This window comes from Canis aureus, chromosome 14 (genome assembly GCF_053574225.1).
Source record: "Canis aureus isolate CA01 chromosome 14, VMU_Caureus_v.1.0, whole genome shotgun sequence".
NCBI lineage: Eukaryota > Metazoa > Chordata > Mammalia > Carnivora > Canidae > Canis > Canis aureus.
The window spans coordinates 41,061,176-41,087,469 of NC_135624.1; the positions used below are offsets into that span (position 1 = coordinate 41,061,176).

The window sequence follows — 26,294 nt, forward strand, 5'->3', positions numbered from 1 at the left end:
ATAGTTTCCCATGTTATGGAACTTTCTGGTTGCACCTCTGTGATGCCATATGATGCGTTCTCTGTCCTCCATATTTCCAAAGACTGGTAGTTGAATCAAACTTTAATCAGATTCTATTTAGTTTTTATTGTTTAAAAAGACTACTTGATATAAGATGATTGTTCCTCCATTGTGTGGCACAATGTCCAGGTGTCTTTTCTTGTGATTAATAAAAATCTTACCACATCAGGTATTTGGTACAGTTTATACAGGAGAAGAGAACAGATGGTCACCTGATGGGAGCTGGGTGGGAGGAAATGTGAACGGTGCTGGGGACTAAGGAGCACACTTGCGGTGATGAAAACAAAACACAAAAACATCTCTCAAGAGGATTAAAAAGAAAGGTGACCCGTTCTCTCTTAGTTTACAGTTTTCAAAATAATGAGTTAGAATTCTCTGATGAGGGGGATCCCCGGGTGGCTCGGCAGTTTGGCACCTGCCTTCAGCCCAGGGTGCGATCCTGGGGACCCGGGATCGAGTCCTGCGTCAGGCTCCTTGCGTGGAGCCTGCTTCTCCCTCTGCCTGGGTCTCTGCCTCTCTCTGTGTCTCTCATGAATAAATAAATAAAATCTTTAAAAAACATTTGAAAAAGTGTTAAGTATGAGCTACTTACCTGTTACATCTCACAGGAAGCCTAGAACGGTCTTAGGGTGAAAGTACGAGCTTCCCTGCCAGTCACATGATTGTGGCAAACAGGCTGTTTAGGCAGCTTCCCTCTGCCTGCGGGATCTCCATCCTGCTTCAGCCCAGCCCGGCCTCCTGCGAGGGTAGGAGAGGTGCTGGAGCCTCCCGCCTCTTGTCACCTGTGTGCCTTTACTCTTTTCCCCCATAATTGTGATAAAATGTCCATAACATAAAATAGGGCAGCTCCGGTGGTGCAGCGGTTTGGCGCTGCCTGCAGCCTGGGGCATGATCCTGGAGACCCGGGATCGAGTCCCACGTCGGGCTCCCTGCATGGAGCCTGCTTCTCCCTCTCCCTGTGTCTCTGCCTCTCTCTCTGTGTCTATGAATAAATAAATAAAATCTTTAAAAAAAAAAACATAAAATAGACCATTGTAACCATTTTTAGGAACAATTCAGTATTGGGCAGCCTGTCAGTGTCCATTAGCAGAACCTCTCAACTACCTGAAACACCAAACTGTCCCCTTTAAACAATTCCCGCCCAGGCCCCGGCCCCGGACAACCTCCAGTCTATGTGTGTCTGTGAATTTACCTGCTCTAGGTCCCTCTTGTGAGTGGAATCGCACACTGTGTGTCCTTTGATCGCACGCTGCGGCGTGGGGCAGAACTAACTTCCTACGGCTGAGTGTGGAGACCACATTTTGTTAATCTTTTCATTTGCCCGTGGACATTTGAGTTGTTCTGCTCTTTAGCTAGTGTGAATGATGTGAACATTGGTACGTGGCTCTCTGAGTCCTGTTTTCAGGACTGAAGTCGTCAGGATCCGTATCCCAACGCCGTCCCCTTTACACCGCAAGGTTGGTAGAAGGCCGCGTCTACTCGGGGCCGCGGTTCCTCATCCTGCACTGCAAAACTGCAGAAGTTGGAGACGACCTCGGTCCTTCTGTTTGCAGAGCCAGGCGGACCACAGCTGTGCCTCCTCCTCTGAGTGGCCTGCACCCCTAGGGGAACGGGACTCCTGGCTGGCTTTCGGGTCTCAGGGACTGTGCTGCTTCACGTATTACCTGTCCCCTTTGTCGTGTCTTTGGGTTTTCCTGACCTGCATCGTTCCCTGGACACCTCCTCTGCCATCCTCTCTGTTCAGGGGCTCCCACCGCCCTTCCCTGCAACTTGCAGGGATTGGTGTACTCATGAATGCCTTCCTCTCTGACGCCCCTCACTGTGGGTACCTGGGTGCTCAGTTGGTCATTTGCACCCGCACATGTCTCGTTCTCAGGCTGTGTGGTCCGCGTCCCTTGTCTACATCCGCCCCCCGCTTTCCTCAGTGCTGTTCCGTGCCCAGGGTCATTGCTGGGGAGCACATTCTGAGTCCAAGCAGATCCAGGATTACAGTTTTGTGGTTTTGGCCTTGTACCAGACAGACCTCAATTTCCAAATCTACATGATGGGGTCCTGGCCTATTGGGGTAACTAGGCTGACACGCATAAATGGGACAGTGTGGGCTTTTCTTTCCTTTTTTTTTTTTTTTTTTTTTTAGTGTGGACTTTTCTCTTCAGTTAGGGATGAGCCTCCTTTCAAATGGAGATGCCTCCAGCCTGGCTTTTCATAAGGGTGCCTAGGCCCCTGGCACCTTGCTGTTTATTAGCTTTATTTTGGAGCGGGATGGCAAAGGAAAAGAACATGGGGGAGGAGGCTGGGAGCCTCCTGATTTCTGGGGAGAGGCTGTCCCAGATTCCGGCCCCTTGGGGGCATTGCTGCTGGAGCCCACCTGTGGCCCGTGCCTTGTGTGGTCCACGCATTTGACTAGTGCCCGCGCGGGGCCCTGGGCCCTCACCCGCAGATCCCCTCGCGGACCCATCACCTGGCAGTTGTAACTGAGCCAAGTGAGAGTGCATTTTTGTAGGTCAGAAACCAGGATAGCCTCGATTTCTGGCTCTATGGCTCTAGGGTAACGGGAGTCGTTGGAGCACTGAGGCCCCCCGGGAAGGATGCGGCCCCCATGGGGTGTTAGGGAGGCGGCGGCTGGGCCCGGGTCGAGGGCCGGAGAGCTAGAGACGAGCTGGCCACGAGCCACCGCAGGTAGTGCTGCGTCGTGTGGGCGCAGGGGAACGGAGTCGGGAATCTTTGTGGACCTGTCACGGTGGTGGCACTGCCCATGCGGGGCATGGCCTTTACCGGTGTGGCCAGGCCGGTTGGGTGTCCCACGGGGAGAGTGGGTTGGAGCCCGCACCTTGGGGCGGCCACACCCCTGCGTCTGCGTGTGGAAGTCGCGTGTGGATGTGCGCAGAGGAGACCTGCGTGGACACGGACACGCGCGGGTGGGTGGTTCCCACGTGGCCTTCGCAGTGTCCTTTTCTGCGCTTTCTGTGTTTGTATCAGTCCTCACCATAAAGGGCTTTCAAAGGGGACCCCGACACCCTGGGGAATTGCGTGGGAGCCTGTCCTTCCAGGCACTGGGCTCGCAGGACTGATGTGAGATCCAGCCTGGCCGGGTGGGGGGGCGGGTGTCTGGCCGGGTGGTGAGCAGGCCTGCTGGTGAAGCTCGGCCTCGCGGGGCCTTGGGTTCTGGTCCCAGGCTGCGGTTCAGAGATAAGCTGGAGCCCTGGCTGGAGCAGGCCGGCAGGCGGGAGGCTGTGGAAGGTGCAGACCTGGTGGGCACCAGGCCCGCGGTGCCGTGGGCCTCCCCACTCCTGCTCTCACCTGCTTCCCGGTTCTTAAACTCTCGTGTCTTCCCTCAGAGTCTTGCCACTGGCCCTCGCTTGGACTGGATGCTCCTTGCTGCCCACAAGATGGCACCTCGTGGGTGTGTTGACCATCTACCGCCCTTCCCTTGAGTGACTGCTACTTGTAGAAGACACGAATGGACGAATGGATGAGCAGGAGAGGCAGGCCTCCTGGAGCCGAGGTCTGCCCTGGTGACGGTTGTGGTGGCAGGGTCACTGAACCGTGGAGCCGGGTGGCCAGTGCCAGGGCCGTTCCCAGGGCGGGCACTCCCTTCTTGGGGATGCTCCTGGGAGTATGGTGTCTGGGAGGTGGAGGCTGGGCCCAGGGGAGTCGGAGGGACCGTAGGAGGTCCCAGGCAGTAGTGTAGGCAGGATTAGAGTCCAGTCCACCAAGGGGCTGCCCATAAGGGGTTCCTGAGACCCGATGGTAGGAGGCCAGCAGAAGGACAGAGGGACAGGCATACGGCACTGTGAGAGATCAGGGCATGGAGGAAGGACCCTTTGGAGTAGGAGGTCATTAACCCCATTCCTGTGTTGGCTGTGAGACACATGTGAACCTGGAATGACAGCTGTGAAACTGTGGATATGGCTCCTCTCCTGGGAGTCCTGTGCCACCCGGGCCGTGAGCAAGGATGATAATCCCTCTAGCCTCGTAGGGCTGGTCTCTGAAAGTGCGTTCTGATGCTGTGCCAAGTGGCAGTTATGTGACAGCTGATCCCTTCCATTCTGCTCCTGGAATGATCCTGGTGGTTCCCCACTGCCCATGAGGCCAGGTGCTTGGGAAGCCATTCATGCCCTTAATACTTGAGCAGTGTTTCCTGAAGGTTCAGGGAGCTGGACGTGGACACAGCACTGAGCCCACAGCACAGGTGGCCAGCTGCCCTGGGAGCGTCCTGTGTAGCCATGCCCCTGGAGCAGCTCAGTCAGGACCCTGGCGCATCTCCCTCGGGGTCATGCCTGCAGTGGGGTGGCTAGTGGGGGACACGTATACCATGGGCAGTCTGGGGTGCTCCCAGTTGCTCTGCGCCTTACCCACCATGGGTCTCCACTGGCGGGGAGTGTACTAATATGAGTCTCTGCTGCCTGTGGGCCTGGGGCCCCTGTGTGGCAGCGTGTGGATGAGGTGAGGCAGTAGCAGACGGTCTTGGCCCGTTGCCGTGTTTGGTGGAAGGGTTCCTTTCGCTTTTTTGTAGTTCTTTCTAGATCACTTGCTAGTTATATATTGCCAATACCATTCCCTACACTAGGCCTTCCTTTTTCACTCCTTTTATTTTGAAACTCAGTTTTGAGGCCACTGTAGATTTTCCTACAGTTGTAAGAAATAGTTCAGAGAGACTGTCCTGTTGCACAAGTTGCCAGTCCCTTGAAGGCATCTAGGACCCTGACTTGCACACATTCCACTGACCTTTTCAAATTTTACCAGTTTTTTTTTTTTAAAGATTTTATTTATTTATCCATGAGAGACACACAGAGAGAGAGAGAGGCAGAGTCACAAGCAGAGTCACAGGCAGAGGGAGAAGCAGGCTCCATGCACCGGGAGCCTGACGTGGGATTCGATCCCGGGTCTCCAGGATCACACCCTGGGCCAAAGGCAGGCGCCAAACCGCTGCGCCACCCAGGGATCCCAGATTTTACCAGTTTTATGTGCATTTATTTCTGTGCAGTCTTGCTAACCGTGTAGATCTGTGTAACCATCAGAGTCAAAGTGAAAGAACAGCTCCATGACAAGGACTCTGTGCTGCCCTGTGCAGCCCTGGCCACCGCCTTCCTCTGCCCGCACGCCCCACCCCACAATCTTACCACATCAAGGATCTGTATAAGTGGAATCATGCAGGGGGTGGCTGTGAGGGAGGAGCCTAGGCCTCAAGAGCCATCCAGGCTGTGTGATCCATAGATGACCCTTTTCATCCCTGAAGAGTGCTCCATGATGTGGGTGGACCGGAGTTTGGTTAACTACTTGCCATTGAAGGCCTGGGCTATTTCCAGGTTGGGCCTCTTATGAATAAAGTTGCTGTGAAGTTCAGGTACAAGTTTTTGTGTGGATGTAAATGTCCATTTCTGTGGGACAAATGCCTGAGAGTGCAGCTGCTGGGTCACGTGGTGAGCGCATGCTCAGTGGTTTTAGGATACTGCTGATCTGTTTTCCAGAGTGGCCGCACCGTTTTATGTGCCCACCAGTAACGTATGAGACCCCTGCCATTCTGATAGGTATGCAGTGATGCCTCACTGTGGGTTTTGGGTTTCTTTTTTTTAAGATTTTATTTATTTACTCATGAGAGACACACAGAGGCAGAGACACAAGCAGAGGGAGAAGCAGGCTCCATGTGGGGAGCCCGATGCAGGACTCGATCCCAGGACCCCAGGGTCACACTGTGGGCCAAAGGCAGACGCTCAACTGCTGAGTCCCCCGGGTGTCCCCCTCACTGTGGTCTTTTTTTTTTTTTTTTTTAAGATTTATTTATTTATTTATTCAGAGAGAGCAAAAGAGAGGCAGAGACACAGGCAGAGAGAGAAGCAGGCTCCATGCAGGGAGCCCGATGTGGGACTCGATCCCGGGTCCCCGGCTGCAGGCGGCACTAAACCGCTGCGCCACTGGGGCTGCCCTCTCACTGTGGTTTTAATCTGCATTTTCCTAATGGCTGATGCTGTCAAAGATTTTCATGGTCTTTCTTTCTTTCTTTCTTTCTTTCTTTCTTTCTTTCTTTCTTTCTTTCTTTCTTTCTTTCCTTCCTTCCTTCCTTCCTTCCTTTCTTTTCTTCTCTCTTTCTCTTTCTTTTTCTTTTTGTTATTTGTATATCCTCTTCAGTAAAATGTCTGCTCACACCTTTTGCCCAATTTCTAATTGGATTGTTTGTTTTTTACTGCTGAGTTTTGAGTCCTTTATGTGAACCAGAGAGAAGTCCTTTTTGGCCTGTGATTTGCAGACGTGCTGTCCGGTCACTAGTTTGGCTTTTCACCCTCTTCACAGGATCTTTTGTGGAGCAAAAGTTTTTTAAGTGTGGTGTGGTCAAGTTGTGATATGTGGACTGTGCTTTGGTGTCCAGTCTGTAGAATATGGCTTCACCTTTAACATTTAAATGTGCAGCACACCTGGGGTAGGGGTTAAGATGAGTTGTTTTTTCATGTGGCTATCCAAGTGACCCAGTCCCATTTATTGAAAAGGTTCTTTTTCTGCTGCTCTTCAGTGTCACAAATTGAGTGTCTTCCCTTAGTGGGTTTGTTTCTGGACTCTCCTCTGTTGCATTGGTTGCATTTGCCTCTAAGCCAATACCGGAGAGTTTTACCAATCTTTATATTAAGTTCTGTTACAGAGTAGCATGAGCATTTCACATTTGTTCATTTTTAACCTTGTCCTGACTGTTCTTGGCCTTTTGCATTTCACATAAAATGGAGAATGAGTTTTGTGAGTTCCAAATATAGCTACTGTGATTTTGTTTTTTCTTTTTTAAAATTTTTTTAAATTAATTAATTTATTTATGATAGTCACAGAGAGAGAGAGAGAGAGGGAGGCAGAGACACAGGCAGAGGAAGAAGCAGGCTCCATGCACCAGGAGCCCGATATGGGACTCGATCCCGGGTCTCCAGGATCGCGCTCCGGGCCAAAGGCAGGCGCTAAACCGCTGCGCCACCCAGGGATCCCCAGCTACTATGATTTTGGTTGGGATTGTGTTGGACCTTCAAAGAGGGGAGAAATGACAGGCTGGCAGTTCTGAGCCTTGTGACCCACAAGCACGGTGCGTCCTGTTATTTTGTGGTTCTCTGTGTATGAGTCTTGTGCCTCTTTTGTTAGACTTATTCCTAGACATTGATGATTTTGGATACTATGTTACTATAAATGGCTTCGTAAAGCTTCATTGTCTAGTTGTTGCTGGTATTTGTAAATACAGTTATTCTTTTTTTTTTTTTTTTAAAGGTTACCTTTTTTTTTTTTTTTTTTTTTTTATTTATTTATGATAGTCACACAGAGAGAGAGAGAGAGAGGCAGAGACACAGGCAGAGGGAGAAGCAGGCTCCATGCACCGGGAGCCCGACGTGGGATTTGATCCTGGGCCTCCAGGATCGCGCCCTGGGCCAAAGGCAGGCGCTAAACCGCTGCGCCACCCAGGGATCCCTCTTTTTTTTTTTTTTTAAAGATTTTATTTATGCATGAGAGACACAGAGACACAGGCAGAGGCAGAGGGAGAAGCAGGCTCCATGCAGGGAACCTGACGTGAGACTCGATCCTGGGTCTCCAGGATCATGCCCCGGGCTGAAGGCGGCGCTAAACCGCTGAGCCACCCGGGCTGCCCAATACAGTTATTCTTTATGTTGACTTTGTATGTGCCAATATTGCTGTTTTAATTAGTCCTAGTGGCTTTTCTATAGGGTCTTTCAGGTTTTTTATCATACACAATGTCATTTGCAAATAATGAGTTTTTTGTACCCCTCCTATCCTCATTCCACTTAGTTTTTTCTCTTGCCTAGTTGCAGTGGCTAGAACCTTAGTACAGATATGAATAGAAGTAATGATAGCAAACGTTACTGTGTCATCCAGTATGATGTGTTTATTTATTTATTTATTTATTTATTTATTTATTTATTTATTTATTGTTTTTTAAATTAGGTTAGAGTAATCACTGTGCTGATGGGAAGGACCCAGAGGCAGGAGAGAGCTCATGCTGGAAGACGGTCCTGGAGGGGTCCTGGGGCGTGCATCTGGGTCCTTGCAGTGGGATGAAGCTGGGGCGGGGGCTGCAGGTGGATGTCCTTGTCTCATGGCTTCTGTCTTCTCTTGAAACATGTCAGCAGCTGAGCATGAAAATAAGGGAGAAGAGGCAAGGAAGCTGTACGATTTCTGGAAGAATTCATGCCATTGAATGTGTGGGGTCTCCTCATTACATGGTCACCAAATGTGGGGTGACCCAGTCGGGTGCAGGCTGGCCCCACGGGTGGTGAAAGAATTCACCTGAGGCAGAACAAAGGAGAGAACTTTATTAAATCCATGGGCAGGACAGCACTCAGGACAGAGAGGGAGACTGCCAGGAGGCGGTGGTGGGGGCTGCCATCGAAGGGGGAAGGTATGGGAACGTGGGGAGACTGCGTCCAGGTGTCAGAGGCCCGCTGGTCAGCTAGGGCTTCTGGGTCTTTTGAGATGGGCCACCTGATGGGCCTGTCTGTGCTCAGCTAGGGGGCTGGGGGTCGCCGTGGGCCCTTCTGCCTTCCTCATGGTTCCATGGCGCAAGGTGTTGCCTTAAAGCGGCCTCTGCCGAATGGCCCTGCCCGTGTCTGAGGTGTGGACTTCAGCCTGCGGCTCTGCTGGTTCATTCAGAGCTGGGGCAGCGGTGCTAGACGGGCTGGGCTTGCCCCTGCACTCGCGGAAGGGTGCGTGATGGTTGAGCACAGCTTGAAGCTGAAGGTGAGGCCGTGACAGCATGGGGTCGGCATCTGCAGGACGGAGCTGGGACCGCGCTGGGGTAGGTGACGGTCTGAGAGTGGGATGTTGGGTTGAAACGCCGGAGGGGACTTGAGGGGGGACAGTTACTGATGGCGACAGGCTCAAGGGCATAATTGGGGCAAAGGACGAGGTCATTGGCCGGAAGAAGGGGTCACGACTGAGGAGCAGAGAGCTGCAGGCTGGTCCTAAGAAATTGAGGCCACCGGGAAACAGACCTGGTGTGGCGACGGGGTGATGCCCGCAGCCAGGGCTGGTGGTGGGGGTTGGCTCAGCTCATGGCTTGTGTCAGCGAAGACTCCAGAGAGGAGTGGGGAAGGGGCCGCAGGCCACGGTGAGGAACGGGGGTGCCGGGTGCCCCCTTCCTGGCCAGGGGGCTGAGGTGGCTTCAGAGTTGGGGGATTTTTAAAAAAATATTTTATTTATTCATGAGAGAGAGAGAGAGAAACAGATGGAGGGAGGAGCAGGCTCCACGCAGGGAGCCCGATGTGGGACTCGATCCCTGGACCCCGGGGTTACACCCTGGGCTGAAGGCAGGTGCTAAACCACTGAACCACCCAGGTTGCCCAGAGTTAGAGGATTGAGCGCAGGGTCAGAAGCCCCCTCGATGCTGCTTCTCTGGTCAAGCCTGTCTCTTGGCTCCCTCCCAGCTCAGCCGAGGTTCTCTGGAAGTGGAGTCCACACCATGTCCGTCCACGGGGACTTCTGCTGAGCTCGTCTCCTTATCCTTCTCTTGTAAAAGACAAGACGGTTCCTCCTTTGAGAAGGATCACCCATGCAGTGGGAGGTCCACGGGCCGGGCAGTTGTCCCCACACGGTGTACCCGGTCCAAGGCCTTTTCCATTTCCCTAGAGCCCCAGGAGCATCCTCCAGGCTGGCACCCTTGGGCTTAATGCTCCAGCCTTGTGTGCCGTGCGGGCGCATGTCCTGCTGGTAATTATTGGGGACTGGAGTGTCTGACCATGTTTCCAGTGGGATCCGTGTCCTTTGTCCCAGGAGCCGTCTTCACTTCGCCCACGCTGCAAGGCCCCATCATGACTGCCCAGAGGACCACTTTGCCATGTGCATTACATGTGTTTTGTCCAGCTGACCATCTGTTTTCTGGTTTTGGAGGTTTTGGTTTGGTTTGTTTTCTTCTTCAGTGCAGATCTAGTGCAACCGTATTTATCAGTCTTTTCATATCTGGGTTTTGTGTCAAATTTAGAAAAGGCTTTCCCCTGTGCTGGGATTACACAGATAATTCTTCCTTCTTTCTTATACTCCTGTGGCTTTATTTTTCCTTGCAGCTGTGTCTCTGATGAGTCTGGAATTGATTTTTTAAAAATATTTATTTATTTATTTAAGGGGGGGTGCAGAGGAAGAGTGGGGGAGAGAACCTCAAGCAGGCTCCCCGCCAGCACAGAGCTCTACGCGAGGCTTGATCCATGACCCTGAGATCATGACCTAGGCCAAAATCAAGAGTCGGATACTTAACCGACTGAGCCCCCCGGGCGCTCCCGGAATTGATTTTGGGGCGTGGAGACAGGGAGGTCCTGCTCTGTTTTTCCAGGTAGTTGGTTACCTGCCATCTGTAGCCATGCGTTGGAGCAGAGTTTCCCCGGTCACTGTGCACGGCCCTCCCCTGCTTCCCTGCAGTGGTCACGCTGGTCCTCCCGTCTGTATCTCTGCTGGCCCCTCACTCCTGGATGCTCTCTTCTGGGCTTCCTGGTGCCAGTTTGCCTGGACACTGCTCAGACCTGCTTCTGCGGGCCCTCCTTCCTCTGCCTCTCACTCCCTTGCCCTGCATCTGACAACCTGTCCCCTCCTCATCCTGTTCTTGACTTCTCCTGTCCATTCGTGGGCAAGTGTCAGGTTCCCCTTACCCCCAATCTGATCACATCAATCATTTGTCTGAAAGCTTCTGTGGCTCCCAAACCCTAGACAGCTGAGGATAGAAGATGCTCCAGGAGCTGAGCATGGCCCGTGCTGTTCCTCCCAGGTCGGCCCTGGCAGCCAATGGGAGTGCGCACACCTGCTCTTCTGAAACAGCACTTGCAGGCGCTGAGGAGAGCCTTACCTGGCGTGCCTCAGAAGCCAGCAGGAGCGACCCATCCACCTGCGTGTTCCCCATCCACCTGCCTCTGCACCCCACCGTGACTTTTGGTCTTTTTTGGTGTTTCTTGTGTTCTTATATACATTAAAATAAATATATGTTCTTATTTACTCCTTTTTCCCACAAAAGGCAGCATACTGTATGCAGACTTTATACCTTTTTTTTTTTTTTTACTGAACAAACACTATTTCTTTTTTTTCTAAAGATTTATTTATTTGGACCCCTGGGTGGCTCAGCAGTTGAGCATCTGCCTTTGGCTCAGGGTGTGATCCCAGGACCCTGGGATCGAGTCCCACGTCGGGCTCCCCGCAGGGAGCCTGCTTCTCCCTCTGCCTGTGTCTCTGCCTCTCTGTCTCTCTATCATGAATAAATAAATAAAATCTTAAAAAAAAAGATTTATTTATTCATGAAACACAGAGAGACAGAGACACAGGCAGAGGGAGAAGCAGGCTCCCTGCGGGGAGCCCGACGTGGGACTCGATCCCGGGACTCCAGGATTGCGCCCTGGGCCAAAGGCAGGTGCCAAACCGCTGAGCCACCCAGAGATCCCCATGAATAAATAAATCTTAAAAAAAAAGATTTTTTTATTTATCTGAGAGAGAGAGCATGAGATGAGCAAGGCGAAGGGCAGAGGGAGAGGGAGAAGCAGACTCCACACTGAGCAGGGGTCCCGATGTGGGGCTTGATCCCACAACCCTGAGATCATGACCCGGGCTGAAATCAAGAGTCGGCTGCTGAACCGACTGAGGCCCCCGGGTGCCCTGGACAGACACCGTTTCTTAGTGACCGTTCCATGGTGGTGTATGGAAGGTCACGAACCCCTCGGGGTCTTGCTTGATTAGGCCCTTTGCTAACAGGTAGGTCATTTCCAGTGTTTCTGTCATAGAGGTTGCTAGAGCCTTGGCCTGCCGGCAGCCCGTACCATTGCTGCTGGGTGCTCTGGAGGGTGTCCCGGCGCTGGGTGCCCGTGGCCATGGCCCAGATCTGTTCGTCCCTTGGCCTGTGTACAGCGCCAGGTGCCACCTGCCATGCCACCAGCTCCCCACACTGCAGCTGTCCGGGCGCCCTGTGACCACGGCCTCCTGCCCACGGCCCCGGCCTGAGCACGGCCGACCTCCCTACGCAGCGACGCGCACACTGCTGCTCTGCCAGCCCAGTCCCCGGCCCTGGCCTGCCGTGGGGCAGAGGAGAGCAAGCGCCCAGTGGCCCGGCCGCCCTTCACAACCTGGTGCGGCCGTGGTAGGGTCTCCGGGCATCAGGTCCTGACTGCGTGGTGTGGGTCGTAGGGCACCTCGGGCCTGCGCTTGTCCACTCCTTAGCGTCACTGCGCCAGGCCGGGGCCCCCCAGCCCTTTACACACTCTGACCAAAGGCTCCTCTTGCAGGTGCCGGCACGTGGTTGAGGAGATGGACGGGGCGTGTGCCCTCAACACGCTTGGCCTCTAGTGAAAGAGACAGGCCGGGACAAATAGTGCTGTGTCTGGTGTCCAACCTCCGCCGGCTCGGGAAGCTGCTGGAGGCGCCTGTGGCCTGTGCCCGTGAGGGAGTGGGCCGTGGTGGCATGGGAGTCTTCCAAGGTGAGCCAGTCTGCGGGAAGGGCGAGCACGAGGGGTGGGGCCTGGCTCGGCCCGGAATGGGGGCATCATGCTGTGTCTGCACCGACGGACAAACCGGGACTGCGTCGGCCCCGTGCCAGGGTTTCCCGGGCACCGTCCCGGCACCTTCCTTGTTACTCTGTACAATGGGAACATGTACTTTCCCAGAGCGAGAGGCGTCTAGGGTTCTCCCATTTTTTGCTCTTGTACATAATGCCACAAATAAAACCGGCTCTTTGATTGCAAGTCACAGGAATCCCCCCCCAGGAAGCCAAGCAGAGCTTCACATGTGGGGGGTGGGCAGCCCGAGCTCCCCCAGCCTCCAGCCTCCATCTCTTCCCTCCGCACAAGGCCATGGGTGAGTAAAGTGACACTCACTGCCCCTCGCAGGCCTAGATTCTCGTTACACCGTCGCTCACCTTCACACGGTGCTGATGTGGGCATGAGGTGGACCGGCTAACAGAGGACTTTGTTTTTTGTTGTTGTTGTTTTGTTTTGTTGAATTTTTTATTTTTATTATTTTTTTATTTTTATTTTTTATTTTTTTAATATAAATTTATTTTTTATTGGTGTTCAATTTGCCAACATATAGCATAACACTTGCTCATCCCGTCAAGTGCCCACCCCAGTGCCCGTCACCCAGTCACCCCCACCCCCCGGCCTCCTCCCCTTCCACCACCCCTAGTTGTTTCCCAGAGTTAGGAGTCTCTTATGTTCTGTCTAACAGAGGACTTCGGATGGAGGCGTGGGCACAGTGTCCCTGTGGAGCAGACGGGGATCATGACCGGGATGTGCTGGGGAGGTGGTGACGGTGGATGTTCGGGGCCGCTGAGCACCCGGGCCAGCGTGGACCTGTTCGCGCTGGGCTGGGGTCCGGGTCCTGGGCCTCCCGTCCCAGAAGCCAGGGGTCCCGGCACGCTCCCAGCAGTGTGTGGTGTGCGCTGAGAGGCTTGGGGGGCAGTGGCCATTGTCTTTGCAGGTGGCTCCTCCCATCTCGGTCCCACGCTCTTGTGCCGCTTACCTGGGCACGGAGCTGAGACTTGGATGCCATCGCCTAGATTCTCTCTGTTTGACATTCTAGCGAGACTTAGGGGGCATTTGTGGACAAGGTGGGAGAGGTCCTGCTTGCCTCCCTCGCCATCCCCCCTGCAGCCTGGGTTGGTGTGCTGGCCATTTTGTGGGACTCCCCTAAGCCATCTTGGCCTTGGTGGCCCCGTTGAGGGTCGGCTCTTTCACTTCCTGTGGGCTGTTCCTGGACTGGCTGGGAGGAGGCGGCTGAGGGGGTCTAGAGGCCGTCAGGCAGGTCCCGGGGGCTGGGGCCCAGAAGTCTTGGGCTGAGCCTGGAGGGGCCAGGCATTGGGCGCTGTGTCACCCCCTGATAGAGACTGTCCTGAGATGGGGTGCCCACTGTAGTGTTTCTTCCTTAGGGTCACCTTGGGCTCAGAGAAGATAGTCAGCAGCCCAAGGACCTGCCCAAAGTGACGGGGAGACTACCCTCGGGCATCTTCCAGCAAGGGGTGCTGCTAAAGAGGCCCAGAGCAGACCCAGGGTGTCAGGGCTGGGCCCACCAGAGTCAGAGGCTGAGGACCCCTGGAAGCTGCCACAACCCAAACCAGGGGACCTCCTGGTTCTTCCCACTGTGGCTGGGTTGGTGGGGGAGATGCTGAGGCTCTTGGTCCTGCCTCGTGACGAAGGTTCATGGATGGCCTTCAGGATGAGTAAACCAAAAGACGTGTATTCAGTTCAAAACCTGCGTGCTCTTTTCGGTGGTTCTCCGTCGGACGTGGTATCAGAACCCCTTAATCTGTAAAGTCACGGGCTGGATGATGCCCCCTAAATCTGGCTAAACACAGCCAGGAGTTGGCTTTGGTCCTGGTGCCCGTCTTCAGGAAGCAAAACGGTCCCTACGACCCTGTGAGCCCACTCTCCAGGGAGCCCTGGCCTATGGGGGGGGCTCCTTCCTTGTGGGGGGGACTTCTCCTGTGGGTCCCCCGCCCATGGCTCAAGACTGAGTGTGTGCCTTGCTCCTTGCTTATGATCCCTTGGAGTGGGTTATTCGGGTTGGCTTCCCGGGAACGTCACGCCCTGTAGCGCGCGTGTGGAGCCTCTCCTCCTGGGGGGCTGGGAGTGGCTGGGAGGGAAGGGGAGTCCTGCAGAGGCGCTCAGGCTCTGGTGTAGGGTGCAGAGCCCTTGGGGCAGCCCCGGGAGGGCCCAAGGCCAGGGTGACCCTGTGCCCACCGGCCTGGGGGCAGACGGTCAGGGACGCCGTAGGGACCCGGGCCAGAGCCGGTGGCAGGGAGAGGCTGCAGACATCTCCCCGAGGCCAGCACAGGGGAAGGCTCGCTGCCACCTGCGCCTGCGGCCCTGCCGACTCCTGCACCGCGCCGCCTGGCCCTTCCCGGGCACACGTGCGAGCCAGCACTGGGCACAGCAGGCCCCGGCCGGGAATGTTGTCCCACAGTGTGGCTGTGCGCTGCAGCCGGGCCTCCTGGGGCAGGGCGAGCTCGCACCTGCTGGCCTCCCCGCCGGAGCCACCCGTGATGTGCTTCCTCTTCCTCCCCTGCAGGCTAGTGCAAGCCGCCTGCTGTCTGCAGCCTGACCAACCGCTCTTCGAAAGCAGGCCCTCCGGGAGACGTGGTTGCCAGGCCTGCCGTGCCCCTGGTACTCTGGCTGCTTAGACCGGCTCACACCGGGGCACTGGGGGCTGAGACCCCGGGACTCTGTGGGCACACCCTGCCCTGGCCTCTCTGGCTGCACCTCCTTGTTAGCACTGATGTACTGACCCTGGTGGGAGAGGGGAGGGAAGGCCAGGGCATGGCTGCTCCCCGGCCCCACCCAGGATCCTGAGCCTGGAAGGTGAAGGGGCTTCCGGAACTCCCAAGGTCTCCCAGGGGCCTCTGCCCATTGCCCTGCCCTCCCTTTGCCCTCACTGAAGTACCAGGACACTGCAACTTTGTTATCTGGGTAATTAGCTTCAGACCCTGGACTGAGGCTGGCCAGGTCCTGGGGTGCTTCCCACAGGTGCACCCTGACCCCAGGAGGGAGGTGAGGCCCTGCCCGTTGAGCAGCTGAGGTGCCAGGGCTCTTGAGAGGCAGGCTACCCTTCCTGCCTGGGGTCCGTGTCCTTCAGGATTGCCTGGAGCCTCGTGACCCAGCCTTGCCAGGGGCAGAGGGCACCACCGAGCCTTAGGAAGGGGATGCCCCCAAAGGTGCTGGTCCAACCAGCTGCCCCAGTGCACAGGCCCAGTTTGGCCCCTGTGCTCCCCCATCTGGTGCCCCGTGCAGCCCCCCTGGCAGGTAGCCCCCGCCATGGCCGAGCACCTGGAGCTGCTGGCAGAGATGCCCATGGTGGGCAGGATGAGCACGCAGGAGCGGCTGAAGCACGCCCAGAAGCGACGTGCCCAGCAGGTGAAGATGTGGGCCCAGGCTGAGAAGGAGGCCCAGGGCAAGAAAGGGCACCGGGAGCGGCCGTGGAAGGAGGCCCCCGGCGGCAGGCCGCAGAAGCGGGTCCTCTTCCCTCCCAGCGTCACCCTTCTGGAGGCTGCTGCCCGAAATGACCTGGAGGAAGGTGAGCGTGGCCGAGCCCCAGGGCAGGCCCTGTCCCTGGCCCAGCCCCTGAGAGCCGTGAGGGCACAGTGCCGTCGTGTGGAGGCCCGGGGCAGGCCCGCCGCCCTCTACTGCATGCTCTACGTGGTAGGCCGCCCACTGGAGGCTGGCCCCTGATGGGGCCGCATGCACAGGGTGCTGCTGCGGGGGTGAGGTTGGTGGGCAGGGGCACTGGGGAAGCCCCCAGGAGTCTGGAGAAGTGCCGGGGGCTCGGCTCAGGTGGGCTGGGAGTGGCCCATAGTCTCCGCCGCCTCTTGCCAGGGCACTGGGCGATGATCAGGAGAGTCCTGGCCACCACCTGCTTGGGTCCTCAGTCTCCACCTCTGTAAAGGAGGACGGTAACACCCACCTCAGCAGGTTAGAGCGTGGGGGCAGGGGTCCCCCACAGGCCAGCCCGCGCGACACCTGCCTCAGGCCCTGTCTGACTTCTTCCTCCCCATCAGGACCTCCCTGGCTAGATGACAGGCCTGAGCTTTTGGCAGCCTCCTCATTCCTCCCCTGCCCCCTGCGTGCTCACTGCTCTCGTGGAGAGGCTCTGGAGGGCTCTTCCTGGCTTCCTGCAGGGCAGAGGCTGGGGTGCAGAGGGCAAGGAGGGACGGGCAGTGCCTCAAGGCAAGGGAAATAGGAGGGCGTGGTGGGTGTGCCCAGGCTATGGCCCGGGGAACTGTGGGAAGGTGGGCGAGTTCTCCTCCTGCCTGTGGAGCGCCTGGGAGGGAGGGCCAGGCCACCAAGGAGGTCCAGGGTGACCTTGGCAGCAGCCTGGGCCTCCTGAAGAATGAGGACAGGGGCTAGCTCTGCGGAGGGGCAGACCTTGAAGGGGCCGGACTGGACGCCCTGGGCCCACGCTGCAGGCTGTGGCGGGGCAGGAGGTTGCTCCGGGCGGGGCATGTGTGGGATGGAGGGCCCGGAGGCGCATGGGAGGGTGGTGTTGGGGGGGCGCCAGAGCCCTGGCCAAAGTGGGATCGATGAGCCCAGGGGGGACTGCCCCACACGGGAGCCTGAGGGCTGGGGGTCCTCCAGGGGCTGGAGGCAGGGCACGCGGCGGACGCGCACTTGGGGCAGATGGAAACCCAGTGCCCCGGCCCTTGAGCCTTCAGCCTGTGCTCGGGGTCCCTCTGGCCGCCTGACCGCAGTCCTCCTCGCCGTCCTCTGCCTCCAGCCGCAGTCCCGGGCACCCTGACCGAGCAGGGCTGGTCTGTGGCTGGACCTCTGCCTCTGCACCCTCACCACATCCCGCTCCCCCCCTCACAGTCCGCCAGCTCCTCGACAGTGGGGTCAGCCCTGACCTGGCCAACGAGGATGGCCTGACGGCCCTGCACCAGGTCAGCCATGCGGGGGATTGGGGAGGGGGGCGCACTGGCCCCGGACTCTGGCGCTCAGGCCCTGTGGTTTGTAGAGCTGCATCGATGACTTCCGAGAGATGGTGCAGCAGCTCCTGGACGCCGGGGCCAAGGTCAATGCCCGTGATAGTGAGAGCTGGACGCCCCTGCACGCTGCGGCCACCTGCGGCCACCTACACCTGGTGGAGCTGCTCATTGCCCGGTAGGGCCCTGTCGGTGTGGCCACCGTGGGCACCTGTAGGAGGGAGGGATGCGGCCAGGCCAGGAGGGGCCAGGCCTTCCTTGCAGGCAGTGGTTCATCCCGGCACAGCCCAGGGGTCTCCTGCAGGAGGCATGCTGGGCCCTTGGCCTCCTGTGTTCCCACTCACCTTTGCTTCCCCTGCCTTCATCTTGGCATGGAGGTCAGGGCCTGGGCAGAGGCTGCAGACTCCGTGACATCAGGGGAACAGGCATGTGCTCAGGGAAGTGTGGCCGTGCGCCCGGGTGCGTTCTCCTGCCAGGCACCCTAGCAGTTTGGGAACTCCTTGAGGGCTTTGGCCTCTAGCTCGGGTCTCCCTGCGGTCTGCACAGAGACCTGCCATTCTGGACAGTGACGGGGTGGCAGTGACACAGATGGAGGGGCACCTGGACACAGGGGATCTTTAACAAGGAGGGCGGGATGGGGCACATGCGCCTCGGTGAACAGGAAGGGTGGTCGGCCTCACCAGGGGCCAGGAATTCCCCCCACTGCCCTGGCCCCTCAGCTCTGACCCCTGCTATGGAACAGATGGTCAGGGGCTCAGGCTCCCCTGGAGGGGTCCGGGTGCTGAGGGTGGGAGTGTGGGTGGGAGGCAGTCTCCTCCTGTCGCATGTAGACGTCTCTGCGTGGGGGGGCGTGTGTACCCAGACGGTTCCTGTCCACAGTGAGCGCCCACCTTTGTGGTCTGAGCTCCCTTCAGCTCCCCGTCTTCCCCGGGGCTATGCTTCTGCTTGAGCCTTGTGCCCTGCAGCTCTCTCCTGGCACCCAGGCACTCTTCCTCCTTCTACCTTTTGCTCCCTGGGGCTCTTGAGTGTGGCTCCCCCTCCCAGCTGGCAGGCCCAGGCTGACCGAGGCACATGGGTGTCAGGAACGTGGAGCTCAGGCAGGGGTGGGCACTGGGGCTTGGCCTGGCTGGCTTGAGGACAGGATCCAGAGCTCAGGGCCAGCCAGGTGGACCCGAGGGCTTGGGCCACCTCCACATGTGACCCACACTATCCCGGAGGGAGCCCCAGGCTGAGGGCTGATGCAGAGGGTGGACCTGGGGCCTCCGTGGGGGGAGAAGGTTGCTGTGGTCAAGGCCCCTGCCCGTTCTTCCTGCAGCGGTGCTGATCTCTTGGCCGTCAACACTGATGGGAACATGCCTTATGACCTATGTGAGGATGAGGGGACGCTGGACTTCCTGGAGACAGCCATGGCCAACCGTGGTGAGTGCGAGCCCACTTGCCCACCAGTGGTGCCAGGGTGCCAGCTCTGAGCCTGCTGCCTTTCAGGCATCACCCAGGACAGCATCGAGGGGGCCCGGGCCTTGCCAGAGCTGCATATGCTGGATGACATCCGTGGCCTGCTGCAGGCGGGAGCCGACATCAACGTCCCCCAGGACCACGGGGCCACGCTGGTGAGGGTGGGGCCGCGTGACCTGTGGGCGGGGGCTGCTGCTGGAGGGCACAGCGGGGACTCAGGGCTGAGGCGTCTGCCTGTAGCTACACGTCGCGGCTGCCAATGGGTTCGGCGAGGTGGCTGCCCTGCTGCTGGAACACCAGGCCAGCCCGAGTGCCAAGGACCAGGACGGCTGGGAGCCGCTGCACGCTGCAGCCTACTGGGGCCAGGTGAGCACGGGCCTGGGGGCAGCCGGGCCTGGCTGGTGGCTCCCGGCTCCTGGCTCCGCGGCCTTCAGCAGCCTGGGTCGCTGGCCCTCAGGTGCACCTGGTGGAGCTGCTTGTGGCACATGGGGCCGACCTGAACGGGAAGTCTCTGATGGATGAGACGCCTCTTGGTGAGCTGGGGCTGCCTCTGCCAGCCAACAGGGTGGGCGGGAGGGCACCCGTAACCTCCGCCCGCTTCTCCTCAGACGTGTGTGGGGATGAAGAGGTGCGCACCAAGCTGCTGGAGCTGAAGCACAAGCACGACGCTCTCCTGCGTGCCCAGGGCCGCCAGCGCTCTCTGCTGCGCCGCCGCACCTCGAGCGCGGGCAGCCGGGGGTGAGCGCCCGTGGTTGCCCCCCAGCTGCAGACACCCTGCCCGTCCTCCCATCTCCCTCCCCGCCTGCCCAGGCTTTGCCCCCGCTGATGTTGCTGAGGTGCCAGCAGGGCCCCCGGTAGTTCCGTGGGGCGAGTGGCACCCTCCCCCACCCTCTCCCTGCCTTCCCCAGGAAGGTGGTGAGGAGGGTGAGCCTGACCCAGCGTACCAGCCTGTACCGCAAGGAGCATGCCCAGGAGGCCATCGTGTGGCAACAGCCACCGCCCACTAGCCCGGAGCCCCCCGAGGAGGACGAGGATGGCCGAACGGATGCAGAGCTGCGGCCTGTGCCCAGCGAGGTGAGCCCGACGCGGGTGGTGGGCCTGGGCGCTGCCCTCTGAGCAGTGCGGGCTTGTGGCCTGACATCGGTGCCTCGGGCCTCCCGCCGCACCCGCCCTAGGAGTCGGTGGGACCAGCGAGCCAGTGCCCCCACTGGGCTAGTGCCCTCGGGCAGCTGCTGCCCACACCCCTGTGTCTGCGCCTCGGCTGCCACGCCGCCTGGTGCCCAAGTCCCAGGGAGGCCGGAGACGCCTTCCCGACGGCCTCTGAGGTCCCTGCTTCCTGGCAGGAGGAGGAACCAGAGTTGGCCAGGCCACACAACGGCCGCGTGGGAGGTTCCCCAGGGCGGCACCTGTACTCCAAGCGGCTGGACCGGAGCGTGTCCTACCAGCTGAGCCCCCTGGAGAGCACCACCCCTGACGCCCTGGCCTGCGCCAAGGCCCACCACACCCTGGCGGAGCTGAAGCGCCAGCGAGCCGCTGCTAAGCTGCAGCGACCCCTGCCCGAGGGCCCCGAGGGTGCTGAGCTGGGGCTGCCCGTGGACCCCGAGAGCCCCCAGCCATGCAGCCCCAGGGCCGCCGGAGACCCGCCCCTGCTGAGGCTCACAGCGCCCTCGGAGGAGGCCCCCACGGAGAAGAGGCCCTGCTGTCTGCTCATGTGAGGCTGCCCTCGGGCGACCGACGACGCCCTGCTCCGGACCCCGGTGCTGCTGATGGGGGACGGCCCCTGGCAGAAGTCGTGCGGGGGGACCTGCTGCGGAGACCTAGTTTCATCCTGTGACTCCTGATAAAGGGCTGTTCCGCCACCTGCCTTGTTGTGTGCGTCGGCCGGGCCACCGTCCCGAGGGTGGGGAGCCGCGGTGTTGCTGCTTCTAGGTGTGCCTGCCCCTGTTGGGAGGCCTGTAGCTGCTTGCTTGTGGCTGCCTGGCCCTGCGTGGGAGTGAGGCCCACGGCCACTGGGCGAGAAGCCCGGCCTGCGCCGCTCCCGGCCTCCTGGAGGCTCCCCTGTAACTCTTCACCTTCCTGAGAGCAGCAGGGAGCTCTGCAAGGACATTCCTTGGGGGGTGGGGTGGGGGGCATCTGTGCCACAGGGGCCGGGGGGGCCTGGCTTAGAACAGGGAGAGGGGTTTCCACAGGCCTCTGGAGCCACACGCCGGAGCATTGGTGCGAGGCTGGAGTCAGAAGCCTCCCTGGGGGATGAGTCCCCCGATCCTGGCATGGAGCCCCGATCCCGGGACCTGGCTTCTAGCCTCCGCCTGGGCTGGCAAGGGGGCCAGTAGTTGGCCGGCCAGATTCACAGCGTGTCAGGGTGACAGGGGTCCCTTAGGGGCCTCGAGTGGGAGGGCAGATGGCACCGCCAGCTCCTCTATCCCTGGGAGCAGCTCCGCATGGCCACCAGTGCCCAGTGACACGGGCTCAGGTCACCTCCTCCTGGTGGGCACTGACCCAGTCAGCCCGGTGACGGCCAGGCCCCCCTTCCCTGAGTAGCACTGGTTGTAGGGGTGTCCCCAGAAGGGCTGGGAGGGCCGGGGAGAGGCTGCAGGTTAATTTTAGCGTGTGGGGTAGCGCAGCTGCCAAGGTCCACCTGCTAGCACGGCTGCTGCGTGAGCCTTGCTGCCAGGGGCTGGGAGGGCCTGGCTCTGCCTGGGGCTGGGATCATGTTAACCTGTGCTCTGCCTGGGGGCCAGAGGGCAGGCCTGTGCACTGGGAGGGCGGGGGGTGGGGGGGGGGAAGGGGCGGTGCCCGAGGTGGGCAGAGGCGCAGGGTGAGACTAGCCTGGCTGCCCGGGGCTCCTGCTCTTTCCTTTCCAGCCAGTGAGCCGGGGAGGCCAGGCCGCCCCCAGGCCTGACCAGCTGCCACAGCCCCTCGCGGAGGGCGGAGGGATGGCTCCTTGACCTTCCGTTCAGTCAGCTGTCAGCCCCTGGGGCAGCCACCTCTGGGCATGGCCTATCAGCGCCTGGGGAGGTGGGGCCCCGGGGGCCTATCACAGCTTGCTTCCCACTGTCACTGCCAATCAGGAGCAACAGGGAGGGGAGCTTAGGTCACCCTGCGATGTGGCCCCAAGGGCAGCCCCGGGCTGGCGCATGGTGAAAGGGCACGACAGCGGCCCAGAGCTGCCGAGGTGTCCCAGGGCCCTCCGAAGGCCCGGAGCTGCCCTACCCTGGCCCCCGGCACCCCAACCCAGCGGCTCTGGCCCCCACCACTTGCTGACTGGGGACCAACGTCCAAGCAGGGCTCCTGTGGCCTGCGGGCTGTCGCAGGAGGGGTTCCCCTCCCCCATAAGGCCAGGATTCTATAGAGGCCTGGCCAGTTACCTGGGAGACAGGCCGCTGGCCCACGCTAAGATGGGGGGCCTGAGAGGGCTCAGCCTTGGCAGAGCCCTGCTGGGGTAAATCTCCAGGGGCCCAGCTCCAGTTCCCTGGGGCTTTGGCTCTGCCCAGCCCTGCCAACCCCTTCGGGCACTCAGCGCACCTCCCCCCAGGCCCAGGCCCTCAGAGTTTCTTGAACCTTCTGTCCATCCCTCCCCCTATGTAGGTCTCCTGCTCCCCTGTCATGGGGACACTGGGCGGGCGCTGGGCGTCACCCCAAGCCCCGCCTGCCTCCTCCTGCGCTCCCTATGGCTCCCTGGGGCAGAACTGTGCCCGGACGGGTGGGGCGGGGCCCAGTGGCCCGGCTGCTTCTTCAGCCCTTCCTGTCCCTTTCAGTGGGGCCAGCAGCCTGCTGCGAGGAGGGTGCCCTCTACCCTGAGCGCCCCTCCCCTGCTCCCTGTTCCCAGCCCTGGCCCACTGAGTCTGGACTCAGCGTCCCTTAGCCCCACTTCTGGATCCTGCCGCGTCCTGACCTTCCTGCCTGGTCTGAGTAGGATCATGGCCTTGAGGGCAGGTGACCAGGTTGCAATGAACGGGCTGAAGGAGAAGGTGCTGACGCTGGACACCATGAACCCGTGTGTGCGGAGGGTGGAGTATGCCGTGCGCGGTCCCATTGTGCTGCGTGCCCTCGAGCTGGAGCAGGAGCTGCGCCAGGTACGGCCCCGGGCCCCACCACTTTCCTCCAGGCTGCACCCGGGCAGCCCATCCCCACAGTCACACAGGACAAGGAGCCACCAGAGGGATCAGGCCCCTCCTCACTGCACGGGTCCCTCTGTCCCAGGGAGTGAAGAAGCCCTTCACTGAGGTGGTCCGCGCCAACATTGGGGATGCACAGGCCATGGGGCAGAAGCCCATCACCTTCCTACGTCAGGTGAGGCTCAGCCTTGCCCGGGAGCCCTCCCCCGTCAGCCCACGCGCTCTGGCCTCAAGATCTGCCCCTCCCAGGTCCTGGCCCTCTGCGTCCACCCGGATCTCCTGAACAGCCCGGACTTCCCCGAGGATGCCAAGAGGAAGGCGGAGCGCATCTTGCAGGCATGTGGGGGACACAGCCTGGGTAAGTGCCAGGGCCAGGACGAGTGACTAGGAGGCTGTCCCAGGGGAGGGGTGGGCCCGCCTGCTGGAAGAGGCGGCGGAGAGGTCCGGGAGCACTGCTAAGGGACCTCTTGGTGCTCTTCTCCCCGCTCTGCCCCCCGCCCCCGGGCCCAGGGGCCTACAGCGTCAGCTCCGGCATCCAGCTGATCCGCGAGGACGTGGCTGAGTACATTGAGCGGCGGGACGGAGGCATTCCCTCGGACCCCAACAACATCTACCTGTCCACTGGGGCCAGCGACGCCATCGTGGTAGGCTAGGGCCAGGGCAGGAGGACACCGTGTCTCTCCCAGCGCAGCTGGGCGGACCCTGCTCCTCCTGGCACCGCGGTTCCAGGCGGGGCAGGAACAGGTGCAGCCCCTGTGGGCCCCACCAACGGTGCCTGCCTCCCTCCCCTATAGACGGTGCTGAAGCTGCTGGTGGCCGGAGAGGGCCCCACCCGCACAGGGGTTCTCATCCCCATCCCGCAGTACCCGCTGTACTCGGCTGCTCTGGCCGAGCTCAACGCGGTGCAGGTGGACTACTACCTGGATGAGGAGCGCACCTGGGCGCTCGACGTGGCCGAGCTGCGGCGCGCCCTGTGCCAGGCGCGGGCTCACTGCCGCCCCCGCGCACTGTGCGTTATCAACCCTGGCAACCCCACCGGTGCGCCGCCCGTCGCCCCAGCCCTCCCGCCCCCCCCCCCGCCCCGCCCTTCACCCGCGGGAGCTCCAGAGGAGCTCGGAGCCTGAGTCTGACCCCGCCGCGCTGCCTCCCCCGCACCCCAGGGCAGGTGCAAGCCCGCGAGTGCATCGAGGCCGTGATTCGCTTTGCCTTTGAGGAGCGCCTCTTCCTGATGGCCGATGAGGTGCTGGCAGGGGCCCGCCTGGGCTGGGGCCCGAGGGCGGCGGCTGCCCCCGCCCCTGACGCCGGCTGCCCCGCAGGTGTACCAGGACAACGTGTACGCCGAGGGCTCGCAGTTCCACTCGTTCAAGAAGGTGCTCACGGAGATGGGGCCGCCGTACGCGACACACCAGGAGCTCGCCTCCTTCCACTCGGTGTCCAAGGGCTACATGGGAGAGTGCGTGCAGGCCCGCAGACTGGGCGGCCCGGGCTCCTCCCCCGGCCGCCTGCACAGCTGCCTCGCCTCGCAGGTGCGGCTTCCGCGGCGGCTACGTGGAGGTGGTGAACATGGACCCCGCGGTGCAGCGGCAGATGCAGAAGCTGATGAGCGTGCGGCTGTGCCCGCCCGTGCCGGGCCAAGTCCTGCTCAGCACCGTGGTCAGCCCGCCCGCGCCCAGCGACCCCTCCTTCGTGCAGTTCCAGGCGGTGAGCGGGCGGGGGCGGGACGAGGGCCGGGGCCAGGGGTGGGGGTGGGGGGGTGGAGACAGGGCACGGGGGCGGGGCGGGCTCCACCGGCCCTGCGGGTCTGGGTCTCCTAGATCAGATCTGCTCCCCGCCCCCCCCACCCCCCACCCCCCCCCACCCCCCGTGGTCGCAGGAGAGGCAGGCGGTGCTGGCGGAGCTGGCGGCAAAGGCGAAGCTCACGGAGCAGGTGTTCAACGAGTCCCCGGGCATCCGCTGCAACCCGGTGCAGGGCGCCATGTACTCCTTCCCTCGCGTGCAGCTGCCCCCCCGCGCCGTGCAGCGCGCTCAGGTCAGGGTCCCCTGCGGGCGGGGCCGCGGCGGAGGGCGCAGGCTGGGGCGCCGCCCTGACCTCACCGCGTGCCGCCCGCCCGCAGGAATTGAGCCTGGCCCCCGACATGTTCTTCTGCATGCGCCTCCTGGAGGAGACCGGCATCTGCGTGGTGCCCGGCAGCGGCTTCGGGCAGAGGGAAGGCACCTACCACTTCCGGTGAGGCCTGGCCCTGCGCGGCCCAGCCCCGCAGCCCCAACACCTCCGCTTACCGCGCTTCCCCTTTAGGATGACCATTCTGCCCCCCATGGAGAAGCTGCGGCCTCTGCTGGAGAAGCTGAGCCAGTTCCACGCCAAGTTCACCCGAGAGTACTCCTGAGGCCCCCTCCCTCTTTAGGGCCAGGCTTGGCCGGCAGGGCCGACTCTGGATTTACGATGGCCGGGATGGCCGGACCGTGGGGGTCTCTGCAGCCCCCTGGACTTGCTCCTGCTGCCTGTGGGGCTGGGCCCCAGCCTTCCTGCACGCCCCTAATAAAGCTACGAGGCAGTCTGACCACTCCGAGGCTGTGTGCACACCTGCCCACGCGGCCCACCTTCCTCTCTGGGCTGGGGTTCTGTGCAGGGTATTGGTCGGCCTCCAGCAGGAGTGGTCGCGGGGGGTCCCAGAGGAGGCGACCTTCCTGCCAATGAAGCGCCTCCCCCGGGCTGGTCTCCACTGTGGTCTCTGGACTGGAGGCCGGCACCTGCAGGCCTCACAGAGGTGTGAGAGGTGTGGAGGGCACTCGGCTGGGGGCGGGGCTGGATGAAGAAGCGGGGGCTGAGTCCAGGGGTGGCCACATCAGAAGGAGCCTGAGGAAGACCAAGGGGTGTTCCCCGGCCTGGCTCCCCTCCTGGACTGGCTGGCAGCACCGGGCACGAGAGGACGGACTGGGGGCGGGGGGGCGGGCAATGGGAGACAGAACAGAGAGGCCCCCGGGCGGGGGGGCGCTGGCAGCCTCAGTGTACCTCCTAAATGGGCAGCTGGCACGCAGCTGCCACCTGAGGCTGCTGGGGGAGCAGCCATGCCAAGAGCGGGGAGGGAGCCACAGGGAGCAAATGGGTCTTGCTTTCTTTGCGTTGGGCTTGAAGCGTGTGACCCCGTAGTGCAGATGCAGCCCTTGCGCTGGAGGAGGGCGGCGGCTCCCACCCTGGGGCACCCAAGGGCGCAGGCCGGGAGAGGGGCGTGTGGGGTGCGGCCGGAGGG

The 26,294-nt window shown here is 60.6% G+C and overlaps 2 protein-coding genes and 1 long non-coding RNA gene across 9 annotated transcripts in view; 2 read left to right on the forward strand and 1 right to left on the reverse strand.

The window, feature by feature from the left end:
* The window catches only part of PPP1R16A (protein phosphatase 1 regulatory subunit 16A), a 35,003-nt gene extending 14,219 nt beyond the window's left edge, over window positions 1-20,784 (forward strand). For 2 of the 7 annotated variants that reach the window (XM_077847725.1, XM_077847724.1), the window contains exons 2-13: window positions 3,399-3,565; window positions 12,291-12,482; window positions 15,067-16,068; window positions 17,358-17,428; window positions 17,503-17,648; window positions 18,786-18,889; window positions 18,956-19,080; window positions 19,166-19,291; window positions 19,383-19,458; window positions 19,534-19,663; window positions 19,834-19,999; window positions 20,269-20,784. In XM_077847725.1, the coding sequence (XP_077703851.1) occupies window positions 15,810-16,068; window positions 17,358-17,428; window positions 17,503-17,648; window positions 18,786-18,889; window positions 18,956-19,080; window positions 19,166-19,291; window positions 19,383-19,458; window positions 19,534-19,663; window positions 19,834-19,999; window positions 20,269-20,640 (1,575 nt within the window). In that variant the 5' untranslated portion in view covers window positions 3,399-3,565; window positions 12,291-12,482; window positions 15,067-15,809 and the 3' untranslated portion in view covers window positions 20,641-20,784. The other 5 variants (XM_077847726.1, XM_077847723.1, XM_077847728.1 and 2 more) reach the window with 4 other exon arrangements.
* LOC144283518 (uncharacterized) lies at window positions 15,691-19,475 on the reverse strand. The gene is made up of 2 exons (XR_013352085.1): window positions 17,815-19,475; window positions 15,691-17,681 (listed from the first exon to the last, which is right to left on the reverse strand). It is a non-coding gene; the product is annotated as an uncharacterized LOC144283518 (long non-coding RNA).
* Window positions 20,785-21,716: 932 nt separating the features above from the next.
* GPT (glutamic--pyruvic transaminase) lies at window positions 21,717-25,611 on the forward strand. Its single transcript, XM_077847730.1, has 12 exons — window positions 21,717-22,367; window positions 22,842-23,001; window positions 23,129-23,218; window positions 23,293-23,401; window positions 23,554-23,687; window positions 23,838-24,081; window positions 24,204-24,283; window positions 24,360-24,496; window positions 24,570-24,744; window positions 24,917-25,072; window positions 25,158-25,270; window positions 25,340-25,611. The coding sequence occupies exons 1-12, from the start codon at window positions 22,063-22,065 to the stop codon at window positions 25,428-25,430; spliced, it is 1,794 nt and encodes a 597-aa protein (XP_077703856.1). The 5' UTR covers window positions 21,717-22,062; the 3' UTR covers window positions 25,431-25,611.
* Window positions 25,612-26,294: the final 683 nt, after the last annotated feature.